Source organism: Tursiops truncatus, chromosome 4 (assembly GCF_011762595.2).
Source record: "Tursiops truncatus isolate mTurTru1 chromosome 4, mTurTru1.mat.Y, whole genome shotgun sequence".
Classification (NCBI taxonomy): domain Eukaryota; kingdom Metazoa; phylum Chordata; class Mammalia; order Artiodactyla; family Delphinidae; genus Tursiops; species Tursiops truncatus.
The window spans coordinates 35,133,775-35,152,386 of record NC_047037.1 but is presented as its reverse complement, the minus strand read 5'-3'; the positions used below and the strand labels follow the sequence as shown (position 1 = coordinate 35,152,386).

Here is an 18,612-nt window from a genome sequence, read left to right as displayed (position 1 = left end):
AGCATTTATTGTCTGTAGATTTTTTGATGATGGCCATTCTGACCGGTGTGAGGTGATACCTCATTGTAGTTTTGATTTGCATTTCTCTAATAATTAGTGATGTTGAACATCTTTTAATGTGCTTTTTGGCCATCTGTATGTCTTCTTTGGAGAAATGTCTATTTAGATCTTCTGCCCATTTTTTTAAAATATATTTTTTATTGATTTATAGTTGAATTACAGTATTGTGTTAATTACTGCTGTACAGCAAAGTGACTCAGTTATACATATATATATATATATATATATACACTTTTTTTCATATTTTCCATTATGGTTTATCAGAGGATATTGAATATAGTTCCCTGTGCTATACAGTAAAACATTTTTGTTTATTCTGTATATTCCAGTTTGCATCTGCTAATCCCAAACTCCCAGTCCAACCCTCTCCCACCCCCCTCCCCCTTGGCAACCACCAGTCTGTTCTCTGTGTTCCTGATTCTGTTTCTGTTTCATAGATAGTTTCATATGTGTCATATTTTATGAGTGATATCATATGGTATTTGTCTTTCTCTTTCTGACTTTCTTCACTTAGTATGATAATCTCTAGTTGCATCCATGCTGCTGCAAATGGCATTATTTCATTCTTTTTTATGCCTGAGTAGTATTGCACTGTATATATGTACCACATCTTCTTTATTCATTCATCTGTCGATGGACATTTAGGTTGTTTCCATGTCTTGGCTATTGTGAATAGTGCTGCTATGAACATAAGGGTCCATGTATCTTTTTGAATTATAGTTTTGTCTGGAGTGGGATTGCTGGGTCACGTGGTAATTGTATTTTTAGTTTTCAGAGGAACCTCCATACCATTTTCCACAGTGGTTCTGTCCCTTTTTTTTTTTTTTTTTGCGGTACGCGGGCCTCTCACTGCTGCGGCCTCTCCCGTTGCGGAGCACAGGCTCCGGACTCGCAGGCTCAGCGGCCATGGCTCACGGGCCCAGCCGCTCTGCGGCATGTGGGATCTTCCCAGACCGGGGCACGAACCCATGTCCCCTGCACTGGCAGGCGGACTCTCAACCACTGCGCCACCAGGGAAGCCCTCTGTCCCTTTTTTGATTGAGGTGTTTGTTTTTTTTGATACTGAGCTGCATGAGCTGTTTGTATATTTTGGAGATTAATCTCTTGTCAGTTGCATCGTCTGCAAATATTTTCTCCCATTCTGAAACTAATATAATATTTTAAATCAACTATACTTCAGTTTTACAAAAAGGAATAGTGACTTCTCCTGGTTGGAAATATAAGCCATTCTCATCCTCTGCCATAGTTGTATAAATTTGACTTATTATGTAGTAAAGGAATGAAATCATTATTTAACTGAAGAAAACAAAGGAAAATGATTATCTTAAGGGTTAAGTTAAGTTCATACTCTGTAAAGAACTCAGAACAATGCCTGGCACATAATTTGTACTCAGTAAATGTTAGATACGATCTATAAGAAGAATAGCAGCTGCAGCATGATTATCGCTAATGTAAGTCCTGAGCTGGTCCTTGAGCAGAAGAAGGTGTTTTAAGGGAGCTAAAGGAGCAGGCAGGAGACAGGAGAGGACAGGAGTAAATGCACAGCCTCGGATGGCTGAGAAGCAGCTGCTCTTCAGCCCAAGACACTCAGGTGGCCAGCTTGGAGAGCTCTAAGGCACTCACAAAGGGCAGCTAATATATTATCCTTCCTGTCTGCAACTCTAACCCAGAGGGGGAAAAAAGACATTTTGGGACAGTGAGATATTCCAGTGTTTTGTTTTTCCTTTTTAAAGCAAAGGCCCCAACTGTGGCTGCACATTGGAATGACAGGGGAGCTTTCAAAAATCCCAATGCCCTGGTCCTCACCCAGAGATCCCATGTAATTGGTCTGGGATGGGGCCTGGAATTTTGCCACATGCCCCTGGTGATTCCAGTGTGCAGCCCAGGTAGAGCACCACTCTGCATGGTGGTAGAGAGAGTCCCTCATTAAGGGGCAGCCCCTCCAGCCCACTCCCTCCCCTTTCCTGCTGCTTCCCAGCCTGGAAGTGGTCAGCCCTCTCTGTTTCCAGTGATCTTTTCATTTCATGCTGGAGACAAAACAAGAATGTGTTTTGTGTTTGACTTATTTATTTGTGGTTGATATTCCTAGATCATATTTGCGTCTCAGAAATGGGAATTAGGAAGCCTGATTGCGGCTCAGGTGGAAACTACTCCAGACCATATTGAAGGGCTGCTGTCCCCTCCCCCCAACTCCAGCTGCAATATCCTCCCTCTCCCACCGCTCAGGGAACAAAAGAGCAAGATGCTTATGGCTTTCAACTGTAGTCCCTGCTGCAGCTGCACGGTGGCTGACTCTTGCCAGGTTAAGTGTGTCGCAGCTATTTTTCAGTAGTGCTATTGGGTTCCAGGGCCAAACGATAATATATTAATGAAACCTCAGCCACACATTTATTTATTCTTGTGCTGTAAATCACAAGGAAGAAAAAGATCAACAGGCAGAAATATCATTCCTTCAGCAACTCCCAGCGTTGAGAGGATGTAAGGTGAATAATTATAGCCTTTGTGTTAAGCATTCATTATTTCACCAGCACCAGTGGGTCCGGCTTTGTATCTTTAGCCTTGTTTTGCTGACGCTGAAAGTGTTTGGGCATAACTGCCACGGTTCATTTCCTCACTGTCTCTGACTCCTCATGTGGCCCTGAGCCAGGCAAGGAAACTGATGCTTACTTATTTGGGGCATTTGTGCGACACCAGGCATGCTAGGTGCTCTTACACACTTTCTCTTTTGAATCTTTCAACACACGTGCTCCCTGCCAGGCTCTGGGTCACTTGAAACGTGTTGGGAGTTTGAGACCTGGACTTCCTTTCTCGGATTCACTTCTTTTTTAAAGAATTTTATTTATTTATTTACTTTTGGCTGCATGGCACGTGGGATCTTAGTTCCCCGACCAGGGATCAAACCCTCGCCCCCAGCATTGGAAGCGTGGAGTCTTACCCACTGGACCGCCAGGGAAGTCCCTCTTGGATTCACTTCTGACCTTAAGTGAAACCTACTATTGTATATTTTTCTACAGAGGGATTGTGATGCTTTATTTCCGAGATGTCCTGTAGGAATAAAGATTATTTAAAATATGATTAATTTGACTTAGGAATTTATCTTTTTCTGTAACAGTAGAAAAGGGATGACTGCAGCACTGTATGGTGAAGTAGACACAGAATTTTGAATTGGAAGTCTTAGGTCCCACCTCATCCACTTCATAGGCATGTGTGTCTGGACAAGGTGTTGAATCTTTCTGCCTCTGCATCATTATGAGTAAAATTTGGCTAGTCTTTTTAACTTTTTATTTTATATTGGAGTATAGATGATTAACAATGTTGTATTAGTTTCAGGCGTACAGTAAAGTGATTCAGTTATACATATACATGTAGCTATTCTTTTTCAAATTCTTTTCCCATTTAAGTTGTTACATAACATGGAGCAGAGCTCCCTGTGCTATACAGTAGGTCCTTGTTGGTTATCCATTTTATTTTATTTTATTTTTTCAATTTTCTCTATAGTTTATTAATAAATAAAAAGTTTTTTTTTTTTTTTTTAAAAAGAGAAGCATCATAATTTGGCTATTCCTACTGCCTTAAAGGGTCTTGGGTGGTTCAAAGTGTTGTTACATGACAGTGCTTTGTAAGCCTTAGCACAGCATATAAAGTCTTAGTTGCTTTTTCTGTGTTTCCCGGTGCTCTTTTCTCCATGTTCATATAGGTTACTCGTTCTCATAGATACTGCTTTGCTAAGTGTTGCTCATGTTGGAATGCCTTTACCCCACTCTTTGCCAGATTATCAGCTCTTATTCATACAGCCCATTGTAGAAGGTTGATTTGTGGCCGGCGAAAGATACGTCCAAGGCCTACCATCTGGTACCTATGAGTTTGACCTTATTTGGAAAAAGACTCTTTGTAGATGTAATTAGGTTAAGAATCTTGAGATGAGATCATTCTGGATTAACCGGGTGAGCCTTAAAAATCCAATGACAAGTGCTCTTATTTTGTGGGAGCAGCTCATCCTTTATTAATATTAGGAGTGGGGACAACGGGAGAAGGCCATGCAAGGACAGGCAGAGACAAGAGTTATGTTGCCACAAGCCAAGGAGTGCTTGGTGCCACCATAAACTGGAAGAAGCAAGGAAAGGTTTTTCCCTGAGAGCCTTGGGGAGGCTGAATGTAGCACTGACAACAGCTTGACTTTATACTTCTGGCCTCTAGAACTGTGAAAAAATAAATAGCTCTTCATTTTAAGCTACCAGGTTTGTGGTAACTTATTGTAGCAGCCACAGGAACCTAATACATGCCTCTTTTAAGGCTCGGCTCAAGCGTCCTCTGATCCTGGAAGTCTCCTGCATTCCCAAGGCTGGGCGAGGTGCCCCTCCTCTGTGTGCCCATCTGTCACCCTACATGCACCTGTTGTGTAATTATGCACTGATGTGTCTGCCTCCTCTGTGACACTGAGAGTTCTATGACAGTGGGGTTGTACCTTAACAATGTTTTCACCTTGCATATAACAGCTCAATATATATTTGTTTTATGCAGAATGCTCTCAAACTCTCTCTCACCTGTATTAACTCCCCCACCAGCACTTTGGTCTTAGTGCTCGTAGTGGAAACCAATGCGTCTGGCTTTTCTTTTTTTTTTCTTCGAATTTTTGAATTTTATTTTATTTATTTTTTTATATAGCAAGTTCTCATTAGTTTTCCATTTTATACATATTAGTGTATATATGTCAATCCCAATCTCCCAATTCATCACACACACACACCCCAGCCGCTTTCCCCCCTTGGTGTCCTTACGTTTGTTCTCTATATCAGTGTCTCAGTTTCTGCCCTGTAAACTGGTTCATCTGTACCATTTTTCTAGGTTCCACATATATGCGTTAATACACAATATTTGTTTTTCTCTTTCTGACTTACTTCACTCTGTATGACAGTCTCTAGATCCATCGACGGCTCTACAAATGACCCAATTTCGTTCCTTTTTATGGCTGAGTAATATTCCATTGTATATATGTACCACATCTTCTTTATCCAGTCGTCTGTCAATAGGCATTTAGGTTGCTTCCATGACCTGGCTATTGTAAATAGTGCTGCAGTGAACATCGGGGTGCATGTGTCGTTCTGAATTATGGTTTTCTCTGGGTGTATGCCCAGTAGTGGGATTGCTGGGTCACATGGTAATTCTATTTTTAGTTTTTTAAGGAACCTCCATAGTGTTCTCCATAGTGGCTGTATCAATTTACATTCTCACCAACAATGCAAGAGTGTTCCCTTTTCTCCACAGTCTCTCCAGAATTTGTTGTTTGTAGATTTTCTGATGATGTCCATTCTAATTGGTGTGAGGTGATACCTCATTGTAGTTTTGATTTGCATTTCTCTAATAATTAGTGATGTTGAGCAGCTTTTCATGTGCCTCTTGGCCATCTGTATGTCTTCTTTGGAGAAATGTCTATTTAGGTCTTCTGCCCATTTTTGGATTGGGTTGTTTGTTTTTTTATTATTGAGCTGCTTGAAGTGTTTATATATTTTAGAGATTAATCCTTTGTTGATTTGTTTGCAAATATTTTCTCCCATTCTGAGGGTTGTCCTTTCATCTTGCTTGTAGTTTCCTTTGCTTTGCAAAAGCTTTGAAGTTTCATTAGGTCCCATTTGTTTATTTTTGTTTTTATTTCCATTACTCTAGGAGGTGGATCAAAAAAGATCTTGCTGTGATTTATGTCAAAGAGTAGTCTTCCTATGTCTTCCTTTAAGAGTTTTATAGTGTCTGGTCTTACATTTAGGCCTCTAATCCATTTTGAGTTTATTTTTGTGTATGGTGTTAGGGAGTGTTCTAATTTCATTCTTTTACATGGATCTGTCAAGTTTTCCCAGCACCACTTATACAGTGGAGAAAAGACAGTCTCTTAAATATCTTTGCCTCCTTTGTCATAGATTAGTTGACCATAGGTGTGTGGGTTTATCTCTGGGCTTTCTATCCTGTTCCATTGATCTATATTTCTGTTTTTGTGCCAGTACCATATTGTCTTGATTACTGTAGCTTTGTAGTAGAGTCTGAAGTCAGGGAGTCTGATTCCTCCAGCTACGTTTTTATTCCCTTAAGACTGCTTTGGCTATTTGGGGTCTTTTGTGTCTCCATACAAATTTTAAGATTTTTTGTTCTAGTTCTGTAAAAAATGCCATTGGTAATTTGATAGGGATTGCACTGAACCTGTAGATTGCTTTGGGTAGTAGAGTCATTTTCACAATACTGATTCTTCCAATCCAGAACGTGGTATATCTCTCCATCTGTTTGTATCATCTTTAATTTCTTTCATCAGTGTCTTATAGTTTTCTGCATACAGGTCTTTTGTCTCCCCAGGTAGGTTTATTCCTAGGTATTTTATTCTTTTTGTTGCAATGGTAAATGGGAGTGTTTCCATAACTTTTCTTTCAGATTTTTCATCATTAGTGTATAGGAATGCAAGAGATTTCTGTGCATTAATTTTTTATCCTGCTACTTTACCAAATTCATTGATTAGCTCTAGTAGTTTTCTGGTGGCATCTTTAGGATTCTCTATGTATAGTATCATGGCATCTGCAAAAACTGACACTTTTACTGCTTCTTTTCCAATTTGTATTCCTTTTATTTCTTTTTCTTCTCTGATTGCCATGGCTAGTACTTCCAAAACTATGTTCAATAATAGTGGTGAGAGTGGGTATCCTTGTCTTCTTCGTGATCTTAGAGGAAATGCTTTCAGTTTTTCACTGTTAAGAATGATGTTTGCTGTGGGTTTGTCATATATGGCCTTTACTGTCTTCAGGTAAGTTTGCTCTATGCCCACTTTCTGGAGAGTTTTCATCATAAATGGGTGTTGAATTTTGTCAAAAGCTTTTTCTGCATCTATTGAGGTGATCATATGGTTTTTATTCTTCAATTTGTTAATATGGTGTGTCACTTTGATTTGCTTATATTGAAGAATCCTTGCATCCCTGGGAAAAATCCCACTTGATCATGGTGTATGATCCTTTTAACATGTTGTTGGGTTCTGTTTGCTAGTATTTTGTTGAGGATTTTTGCATCCATATTCATCAGTGATATTGGTCTGTAATTTTCTTTTTTTGTAGTATCTTTGTCTGGTTTTGGTATCAGGGTGATGGTGGCCTCCTAGAATGAGTTTGGGAGTGTTCCTTCCTCTTCAGTTTTTTGGAAGAGTTTGAGAAGGATGGGTGTTAGCTTTTCTCTAAATGTTTGATAGAATTCACCTCTGAAGCCATCTGGACATGGACTTTTGTTTGTTGGAAGATTTTTAATCACAGTTTCAATTTCATTACTTGTGATTGGTGTGTTTATATTTTCTGTTTCTTCCTGGTTCAGCCTTGGACGGTTATACCTTTCCAAAAATTTGTCCATTTCTTCGAGGTTGTCCATTTTTTTCCCATAGAGGTGCTTGTAGTAGTCTCCTAGGATAGTTTGCATTTCTGCTGTGTCTGTTGTAACTTCTCCTTTTTCATTTCTAATTTTATTGATTTGAGTCCACTCCCTCTTTTTTTAATGAGTCTAGCTAATGGTTTATCAATTTTGTTTATCTTCTCAAAGAACCAACTTTTAGTTTTATTGATCTTTGCTATTGTTTTCTTTGTTTCTATTTCATTTATTTCTGCTCTGATCTTTATGATTTTTTTCCCTTCGGCTAACTTGGGGTTTTGTTTGTTCTTCTTTCTCTAATTCCTTTAGGTGTAAGGTTAGATTGTTTATTTGAGGTTTTTCTTGTTTCTTTAGGTAGACTTGTATTGCTATAAACTTCCCTCTTAGAACTGGGTTTGCTGCACCCCATAGGTTTTGGATCATCGTGTTTTCATTGTCATTTATCTCTAGGTATTTTTTTATTTCCTCTTTGATTTCTTCAGTGATCTCTTGGTTATTTAGTAACGTATTGTTTAGCCTCCATGTGTTAGTGTTTTTTACGTTTTTTCCCTGTAATTCATATCTAGTCTCATAGTGTTATGGTCAGAAAAGTTGCTTGATAAGATTTCAGTTTTCTTAAATTTACTGAGGCTTGATTTGTGACCCAAGATGGGATCTATCCTGGAGAGTGTTCTGTGCGCACTTGAGAAGAAAGTGTAATCTGCTGTTTTTGGATGGAATGTCTTAGAAATATCAATTAAATCTATCTGGTCTATTGTGTCATTTAAAGCTTGTGTTTCCTTATTAATTTTCTGTTTGGATGATCTGTCCATTGGTGTAAGTGAGGTGTTAAATTCCCTCACTCTTATTGTGTTACTGTCAATTTCCTCTCTTATAGCTGTTAGTAGTTGCCTTATGTATTGAGGTGCTCCTATGTTGGGTGCATATATATTTATAATTGTTATATCTTCTTCTTGGATTGATCCCTTGATCATTATGTAGTGTCCTTCCTTGTCTCTTGTAATAGTCTTTATTTTAAAGTCTATTTTATCTGATATGAGTATTGCTACTCCAGCTTTCTTTTGATTTCCATTTGCATGGAATACCTTTTTTCATCCCATCGCTTTCAGTCTGTATGTGTCCCTAGGTCTGAAGTGGGTCTCTTCTAGACAGCATATATATGGGTCTTGTTTTTGTATCCATTCAGCAAGCCTGTGTCTTTTGGTTGGAGTATTTAGTCCATTCATGTTTAAGGTAATTATTGATATGTATGTTCCTGTTACCATTTTCTTAATTGTTTTGGGTTTGTTTTTGAAGATCCTTTTCTTCTCTTGTGTTTCCCACTTGGAGAAGTTCTTTTAGCATTTGTTGTAGAGCTGGTTTGGTGGTGCTGAATTCTCTTAGCTTTTGCTTGTCTGTAAAGCTTTTAATTTCTCTATTGAATCTGAATGACATACTTGCCAGCTAGAGAAATCCTGGTGGTAGGTTCTTCCCTTTCATCACTTTAAATATGTCCTGCCACTCCCTTCTGGCTTGTAGACTTTCTGCTCAGAAATCAGCTGTCAAACTTATGGGAGTTCCCTTGTATGTTATTAATTGTTTTTCCCTTGTTGCTTTCAACAATTTTTCTTTGTCTTTAAGTTTTGCCAGTTTGATTACTGTGTGTCTCGGCATGTTTCTCCTTGGGTTTATCCTGTATGGGTCTCTCTGGACTTCCTGGACTTGGGTGTCTATTTCCTTTCCCATGTTGGGAAGTTTTCAACTATAATCTTTTCACATATTTTCTCAGGTCCTTTCTCTCTTTCTTCTCCTCCTGGGACCCCTATAATGCGAATGTTGTTGCGTTTAATGTTGTCCCAGAGGTCTCTTAGGCTGTCTTCATTTCTTTTCATTCTTTTTTCTTTATTCTTCTCCACAGCAGTGTATTCCATCATTCTGTCTTCCAGGTCACTTATCCGGTCTTCTGCCTCAGTTATTCTGCTATTGGTTCCTTCTAGTGTATTTTTCATTTCCATTATTATATTGTTCATCTCTGTTTGTTTTTTCTTTAATTCTTCTAGGTCTTTGTTAAACATTTCTTTCATCTTCTCGATCTTTTCCTCCATTCTTTTTCCAAGGTCCTGGATTATCTTCACTGTCATTATTCTGAATTCTTTTTCTAGAAGTTTGCCTATCTCCACTTCATTTAGTTCTTTTTCTGGGGTTTTGTCTTGTTCCTTCATCTGGTACATAGCACTCTGTCTTTTCATCTTGTCTGTCTTTCTGTGAATGTGGTTTTTGTTCCACAGGCTGCAGGGTTATAGTTCTTCTTGCTTCTGCTGTCTGCCCTCTGGTGGATGAGACTATCTAAGAGACTTGTGAAATTTTCCTGATGTGAGGGACTGGTGGTGGGTAGAGCTGACTGTTGCTCTGGTGGGCAGAGCTCAGTAAAACTTTAATCCACTTGTCTGCTGAGGCATGGGGCTGGGTTCCCTCCCTGTTGGTTGTTTGGCCTGAGGCCACCCAACAGTGGAGCCTACCCGGGCTCTTTGGTGGGGCTAATCGTGGACTCTGGGAGGGCTCACACCAAGGAGTATTTCCCAGAACTTCTGCTGCCAGTGTCCTTGTCCCCACAGTGAGACACAACCACCCGCTGACTCTGCAGGAGACCCTCCAACACTAGCAGGTTGGTCTGGTTCAGTCTCCTATGGGGTCACTGCTCCTTCCTCTGGGTCCTGATACGCACACTACTTTGTGTGTGCCCTCCAAGAGTGGAGTCTCTGTTTCCCCCAGTCCTGTCGAAGTCCTGCAATCAAATCCTGCTAGCCTTCAAAGTCTGATTCTCTAAGAATTCCTCCTCCTGTTGCCGGACCACCAGGTTATGAAGCCTTACGTGGGGCTCAGAACCTTCACTCCAGTGGTTGGACTTCTGCGGTATAAGTGTTCTCCAGTTTGTGAGTCACCCACCCAGCAGTTATAGGAGTTGATTTTATTGTGATTGAGCCCCTCCTACCATCTCATTGTGCCTTCTCCTTTGTCTTTGGATGTGGGATATCTTTTTTGGTGAGTTCCAGTGTCTTCCTGTCGTTGATTTTTCAGCAGTTAGTTGTGCTTCCGGTGCTCTCTGCTCTCACAAGAGGGAGTGAGAGCACGTCCTTCTACTCCACCATCTTGAACCAATCCTCGCATCTGGCTTTTCATTTGTAAGGTATCTTTTCTCTTTCTGTATATGCTGCCTGGTTACTGTTATTTCTAAAATGCAACTCAGGCACTTGTCTACCCAGAGACTCTCAGCAACTCCACACCTCTTGACGTCTTGCTTTCAGGAACCTCCACAACCCATTCCCAAAGTACTTTTCCAACTTTATCTGCCACTACCCCCCTTCATGAACTTCTGCTCCAGGAAAACGAATCTGTTCATATGTTTATAAAACACGCTTTGCTAATGTAAAAATCTTTGCTAGAGTGATGGATGACATCTCTTCATCACTGTTGAAGTTTTAGTTACCATACAGAGTCCCCCCTGTTCTTTGAGGTCTTCCTGGTCACTCAGGCAGGAATGCCGTGTTCCTTCTCAGAACCACTGTTGTGCTGGTCATTTGTGCTTTTGCAGGCAGCTGTGTGGACCTGGGTAGGATATTTGGGGACATGCCTTTGTTAGCCTGATGGGATCTTTGCTCCTGATGTCAAAGGCCATCTCTTTTCCACCTTTGCATCTCCTGCAGGACCTGAGGGCCTCCAGTGAAGTGGAGTGCCTCATTCACTGGATATATTAAAGATATTCGTGCATGTGATATTAATACAGGGAAATTCAGTAACCTGTTCTGATGTAGCTTTTTTTTTTCCAGTTTCCCTTTGTATTTATATTGCTTTGCTCTTCTAAGATTTTGTGAAAATGAATGCATTACTGAAAAACTGCCCATTCTCTTGTTTAAATATAATGACCTCTTAGTAACAAATTTGCAAGTGGAAAAATGGATCTTAAACTTTTGGTGAGGACTAGGGGCATTGTTCTGGTGGAGGAGCGCCCCTTCCTTGCCTTTGGGTGGGTTGGCCTTTGGCAAGTGGCTGAAGAGTTTATGGAAGGGTGTTGGACATAGCGGGAGGGGGAGGGAGTTGAGAAGGGGAGAAGCAGTGAACAGAGCCTGGGCCGTTAGTTTCAGGTAGAACAAGGGGGTCAAAAACCTGCACTAAGCAGACTTCTAGGAAATCTGGGTCCCTTGATCACTTAAACATTGTGTAAATTATCTCCTGGACACAGGCAGAGCTTTGTTATCCAAAACACTTGAAATTAGTTGTGATCTTAAGGTAATTACAGTGCTGAGTCATGGCACAAGTCAGTAGTGAATTCCCTCCAATTACATAGTGGGGCAGAGATAGGAAAGACATTTTATCTCAGAATAATCCTCCTTTACAAAGATTTCCGTAGCACTTTTTTCCCTTCAGTGAAGGAAGTGATTTGTTTTAAATAGTATAGTCTTGTTCAAATTTCCCTATGTAGGTACAGAAAACTTATTCTCCCAAAACTTTCCTTGGCCTTCCCTCTAGTGAAAGTATAAAGTAGTGTGGGGAGAAGAACTTAGGAGCCCTGAGTTGGAATCCTGCCTCAGTTCTTTGCTAGCTTTGCAACCTTGATCAACTTATTTCTCTAAACATCAGATTCTGTGTCTCTGAAATGGGAATGATAATAAGACTATAGGGTTGTTAAAGGTTGAATGCAGTCACAGTCATCATTATTTTATGGGATTGGTGGAGGGCTGGTGGGAGAAGGACAAAAAATTGTACAATAAGCTTAACTTTTTACAGGTAATTGAGAGAGAAATTATAGCAGCAATATTGGCTTGAGTGAAGGCTGTGTTCTAAGTGATTCTGTGTTCCTTAAGGGAAATTATTTCCACTGTTTAATTCTTCGCAGAATAACGGGACCACTGAGCATCAGGTGGAATCTTTCATAAGGAAAAAACTGGAGTCGCTGTTAAAAGAATCTCAAATTCGAGACAAGGAAGATCCTGATAGTTTCACAGTGAGGGCACTACTGAAGGCCACGCATGAAGGCTTAAATGCACACCTGAAGCAGGTATACATTTCCCTCTTGTACTTGTCCTTCAACAGGAAAAAGAAAGCACCTCATGCTTTGTTTCTTATCATTTGTCATTTGTGGAAGGCTTCTCCAGTTTCTTCCATTTCTATCCTTATATTGCTGGAAAAATGAGAATCTCCTCCTGAAAAATGGAGAGAAATAGTGAATAATAGATTAAAGTGCATGGGTGGGTGTAGAAATGATTCATATGCTCCTTCACTGGCACCCTCAGGACAAAGCCCAGTGCCCCTGCATTCATCTTCCCCACTTGTGTTCAGGTGAGGGTGGGGACTCATTTAGGCGGCCTCCATGGCCTGTCGATCACACCTTCTGAATGTGTATGTCTGTCCACTTCTTCTCCACGGCTGTGTCCTAATTCAGGCCAATGTTAACTCTCACTTAGACTTCTCTTGCCCTCTTTAAATCTAACCTTCACTCTGAAATCAGCATGATGTTTTAAAAATGCAAATCTGATCGTGTCACTCCGCTTTTCAAAATTTTTCAGTGGCTTCCTATTATGCTTGGGATAAATTACAAACTAACTGGGTCACTCCGTGTCACTCCGCTGTTCAAAATTTTTCAGTGGCTTCCTATTATGCTTGGGATAAATTACAAACTAACTGGGCTTTCCAGGAACTGCATAATTCCATCCTTGCCTCCCTCTCCTGTCTCAGATCTCCCCATTTTCCCTGTCACACCACCACCCACGACGTCACACCAGCCACAACCATCTAAATGCCATGGTCTTCCTCACATTCCATTTCCTCTGCCTGGAACACTCCATTTCCACATCTACGCTAGCTAACTCCTACTTAGGCTTTTAAATTCCAGCAACCATGTGGTATTCTAAATGAGTCCTGCCTTGACCCCTAGGTTAGGTTAGCTATCCCTTTTGTATTGTTGATGGTAGCCTGTTATATCTTCTTTTTTCAAGAAGTTCTTTTTTTTCCTACACATTTGCATTTATTTGTTCAATATCTGTCTTCTCAACTAGACTGTAGATTCTGTGAAGGCAGGAACCATGTCAGTCTTGATAACCATTGTTTTCCTGACTTGTATAGTGCCTGGACCTTAGTATGACCTTCATATATAGTTGCTGAGTGAATGAATGGTTTGGGCTCTGGCTGAGGTTTTTATTCTGCTTTCTAATAAAAATATCATAAATGGGCAAGGAAGAGGGATAGTGGGTTTGCTGATGTTATCACGGCAGGACATTGAGGGCAGTTATTCTGGACCAGAGGAGATCCATGTGGTCCCTGGCTTAGCTGATAGCAGCCTCCCCTGCTACTGCTGCCTACCCTCCAGAGCTCAGAGCTCCCCAGGCAGAGGGAAGATCATCACTTTTGGATGTGAGCAACCACTCAGCTTTGGTGGTTACTTTCTAGACTCTACAGAAGTCCAGCCATTCAAACGCCTGGCTGTTTCTCAGGTCTGTTTAGTTTCCAAACATAGAAAACCTAATTCAAAATGGCTTAAATAATGAAGAAAGGCGTTGGGTTAGGTAAGTGGCAAGTTCATTTGCAGAGTGGCCTTCAAGGTGGGCTTAATTCAGAGGCTCAGCAGGGTCATCAAAGACCTGTCTTTCTGTTCTACCTACCACGTGATTAGCATCATCCCATGTTGGTTCCCCCTCTCCTGGTGGTTGCAGGGTGACTGCCAACAGGCCCCTGAGCTATGTGTTTCTTGGTCCAAGTACAGAGAGAGTGAGACAGTGTATGTGCCTCATCCAACAAACCAGAGTTTGTGCTGAGCTCTGGTTGAGCATCTTAGCTCATGTGCCCACCCCTGAGTTGATCCCCATGGTGGCCTTGCATATGTGTCCTTCTTGGAACAGTAATTTGGCAAGGACATAGGATACCATTGGCTTGCTGATGCCACTGAGAACTTACCCCTGGAACTGGCACCGTGGTCTGCCCCTCTGAAAATGCATTCTGCCCCTGCATGCTGGAGGGGCAGAATGGAATGTTGGGAGACAACCAAAATGTCATTTACAGCATTACTGCCCTTACAGTTTATCATACAATTTTGAATTTTCTTGAACATTTCTATAAATACCAGTTAGCCTCTCCCTTTCCTCCCTGACCCTCCAGCCTCTTAGTTTAAACCACACAAATGTCTGTAAAATCACATTCGGTTAACCTGGCTTGATTTCTGCTTCTTGTCCCTGGTGAACTCTCTTTGGCTAATCTGGGCCAGTCACTTCCCTTTATGCTTTTGGAGAAGTCTTTGCTTGCTCCATCCTAGATCATTCCAACTGGAAAGACAACAGCAGGTCTTGGGGATTTTTGAAGAAACAAATCAAGCCCATCTTTCTTTTTATGGAAGAGATCCTAATGGTAATTTCCCCATCAGGTAAGATGGTAAGGGACTTCAAATTTCAGAGATGTAGTAGGACAAAACTCCTCCTCTTTTTTATTTTTTACTCTCCCTTAAACCTGGGTGACTGCAAGAATGTATCAGACTTGCAGAAAGTAAATGGAGCCTGCAACTTTAATAAACTGGACTATGAAGTGTTAAGGTTTTTAACCCTGCTGTTGTGTTAGTTTTTGAAGTATGGTTTTGGTTCAGTGGCAAGCAAAGACAAGTTACTGTAGAGACAAGTCCATCTGTGTCAGATACATATACACATGTAGAGCCAAGGCTGAGAATGTGCTGTGGGGTTCAGGACAGCTCATCACTTCAGCTCCTTTCCCTCCTGATCGTCACTCAGGAGTGCAGTACTGTGTGCTACTGGTGCCAGCTTTTTCCTGGAGATCTCCGAAGTAAAATAAAAATGAAATTCTCATCCTTCACGCTGGAAGCACTTAGTAGAAGGATGCCTGCCTTCTTTAGAGTTCTGAATTCACTTCTTTGTTTACATCCCAGCTACAGCCATCTGGGTAGCCTTAATTATTCCTTACATGAACTTTTGCACCTCTCCCTGCTGTCCCACTCCCTCCAGTCTCTCATTTATACCACTACCATAGCGATATTTCAGAAATATGCATCTGATCACATCATTCTCCTATTTTAAACCATTCAAATGCTCTTCATAGTTTGGAGGATAAAGCTCAAATTGAAAGCTATAGCCCAAAAGATCCTTTCTCCATCATCTGACCCCAGCTCTGATTTGTTCATTAATGTGCGTGTGTACAGTACAAATACACAACCCAACCCCTGCCTTTCTTTGTTTCCTGGAAAGTGCCATGTTCCTGGCATTTGGCCTTTGTGTTTGCTTTTTCCTTGCACACTTCCTCTTCCTCACTTCACGTAGATAATGTCTACCTGTCTTCTGGCTTCAGCTTTTGTAACATGTCCCCTTAGAAGTCCTCCTCGATCCTCAAGTCTAGGTAGATGGCCTTCCCGTGCCCTCAGGCAGTACCCTGAACTTTCCCCATCATAGTCTTATTATAGTGTGTTATGATCATTTGTCTCCATCATAAGAGTGCAAGCCCAGGGAGGACAAAGTCTACATCTCTCTTGCTTGCTGTCTCCCTTGTATTCATGAGTTCCTAGCACAGTGTTTGATCCATGGATTCAATGAAAGATGCAGTGCTGATGCTCAAGGAGAGGTCAAGTTGGGGAGAGATATCTGTGTGTATTCCTCTGGTACATAAAGAAGGAGTGTAGAGTGGGGGAGGGAGAGAAAGCCAGAGAGGAGACAGAACTACACAGAATCCCTGTTTTATCACCAACTAGCTTCGTAACTTTGGGCATATTATCTAACGTCACTATACTTCTGTTTTTCTTATCTGCAAAACTAGGATTTTAATTATACTTATCTCCAGGGATGGTTGTATATATTAAGTGAGAATATATGTAATACACTTAGCATAATCCTTGGGGCATAGCAGGTGCCTATTAAAATGGATGACCTTATACCTCAACTTGCTTGGGGCAACCTCGCTTTATACCTATTGTCCCAGCGTAATTATTAAAGGTGCCCGATTTCACTCTTTTTTAAAAAAAAATAAATTTATTTATCTATTTATTTTTGGCTGCGTTGGGTCTTCGTTGCTGCTAGCAGGCTTTCTCTAGTTGTGGTGAGCGGGGGCTACTCTTCATTGCAGTGCGCAGGCTTCTCATTGCGGTGACTTCTCTTGTTGTGGAGCGTGGGCTCTAGGCGCTCGGGCTTCAGTAGTTGTGGCACACGGGCTCAGTAGTTGTGGCTCACGGGCTCTAGAGTACAGGCTCAGTAGTTGTGGTGCATGGGCTTAGTTGCTCCATGGCATGTGGGATCTTCCCAGACCAGGGCTCGAACACGTGTCCCCTGCATTGGCAGGGGGATTCTTAACCACTGAGCCACCAGGGAAGTCCCCATTTCACTCTTAAGAGTCCTGTTTTGGACAATAGATGACATGGTCTCCCTACTAATAGATGAGCTACTAGAACTGGAGAGGAACTCAGAGGTTAATTGGTCCATTCCTCCCCCATGTCACAGATAAGAGGACTGAGGTCAAGAGGTGGGTGTTTACCCCAGAGGAGCAAGTCTTTAGCACAGAGTGTGTGCTGGAATCTCCTATGTTTTGCTTCACCTATTAATCCCTCTCTTTCCATCTGATTCTGAGTCCCAGGGTATTTCTTATGTGTTCAGCTTCTGTTTCCCATCAATGTATTGATGTATATAATTTCCTGCTTAGACTTAAATCCATCAGAGAGACTCTCATTCACCTTAAAACACCGTTTAAAAATGATCTTTTAAATCACCTTAAAAAAAAAAAAAAAGAGATGGGGGACCTGAGGCTACATGGTGGCAGAACTGGGTCTCCTAACTTGAAGAGCAGTGTTACTTCTATTACCGTATCTTACTACTTTCTTAATTCTAGGGTTTTTGAATAGTTAATGATCAGCTTTAATTGATCTTCAAAGGCAGTCAATGTATATAAACCAGGCAACTAAAATTACCCTGTAAACCTGCCACCCACCCTCCTCCACTATTTTCTGAACTGCCTTTTCCCCAACCCAGTTCTCACAGTTCCCCCTCCCCATCCTGCATTGTATCTTTGATTAGTTTCTATGGATATATGTAGATGCTCTTCCTGACCTTTTGATTTCGGGTGGTTTTGCTCACCTACATTTATTCCATTTATGAGATTATCTCTGTTCAGCTGAAAGTCCCGGGAGGGCGGGGCCTCTTGGTCTCCTCTTACATCATGTAATTAGCAGTGAATCACCTAATACATATTTTTAGGGATGACAATTGGAAAAAGAGTCTAAACCCTTTTAGCAGAGTGGTCTTTTTTTTTTTTTTTCCTGTCCCCTAGAGTAAAGAGATCTCTAGCCTGGAAAATTAATTCACATGAGGAGGAATTCAGAATCTACAATACATCTTTCCTGTGCTTACCACAGAGGGAATGATTTTAATGAACAGATAAGCTCTGCTGCAGTTTACTTAAAGAAAAACAATCTTATTGCCTCATAGATATACTTGGATTTTATTTGTTTTTAATGTTTCCAAATTCTAAATAGTAATTAAGTGATCAGTCTGATTAGTTTTTTTTAGTCAACTGAATTGGCTGTTAATGACTTGTGGCCATTTTTCAAAATTAAATCTACTTTTAACTGAAGATGATTTATTCCCCCTCAGGGCATTGATAGGAATACATCCTGTGCTCTAGAGAGCCTTGTGAACAGGCAGTAGAGAGGCCTGCACACCTGGGCATTACTGAGAGGTCCTTGACCCCAGCTTTGGGGAGCTGTTGGCAGCTGCCATCTCCTGATGGTGCCCAGGTCTCTCTCTGCAGCATCCTCCCCCTCTCTCAAGGCAGACACAGCCACCTTCAGGGAAGTGGAGGGTAGAGCAGGAGGAAATGAGCAGGACCTTCCGGCTGCCCACCAAGAGATGGAAGGAGAGAGGGACTCCATGCCCTTCCACCAGAACTAAGGAGAAAACAAAAGCAAAGAAGAAAAGTAGTCATATTATGCTTTATTTACTCAGCATCCAGATGTGAAGGAAAGTGGAAAGAAAACACATGGACGATCCCTCATGACCAACTTCGGAAAACATAAGGTACGAATTAAGGAAGATAAGTGTGCATAATTCAGGTAATTTAAAGAGTCTAGAGGGTGACAGGAGACTATCATCATGACCTTGGAATAACTGCAGATTTCTCAATGAGGACCCCAGAAAAGGAAAAAGTTGATAATTA

General features: G+C 41.1%; 1 protein-coding gene across 2 annotated transcripts in view; it reads left to right on the top strand.

Moving 5' to 3' along the window:
* PLCH1 (phospholipase C eta 1) overlaps positions 1-18,612 on the top strand; it is a 238,412-nt gene that overhangs the window by 186,240 nt on the left and 33,560 nt on the right. For both annotated transcript variants that reach the window (XM_019946331.3, XM_033855399.2), the window contains 2 exons: positions 12,320-12,481; positions 18,402-18,473. In XM_019946331.3, the coding sequence (XP_019801890.2) occupies positions 12,320-12,481; positions 18,402-18,473 (234 nt within the window). The remainder of the gene's footprint in view (positions 1-12,319; positions 12,482-18,401; positions 18,474-18,612) is intronic.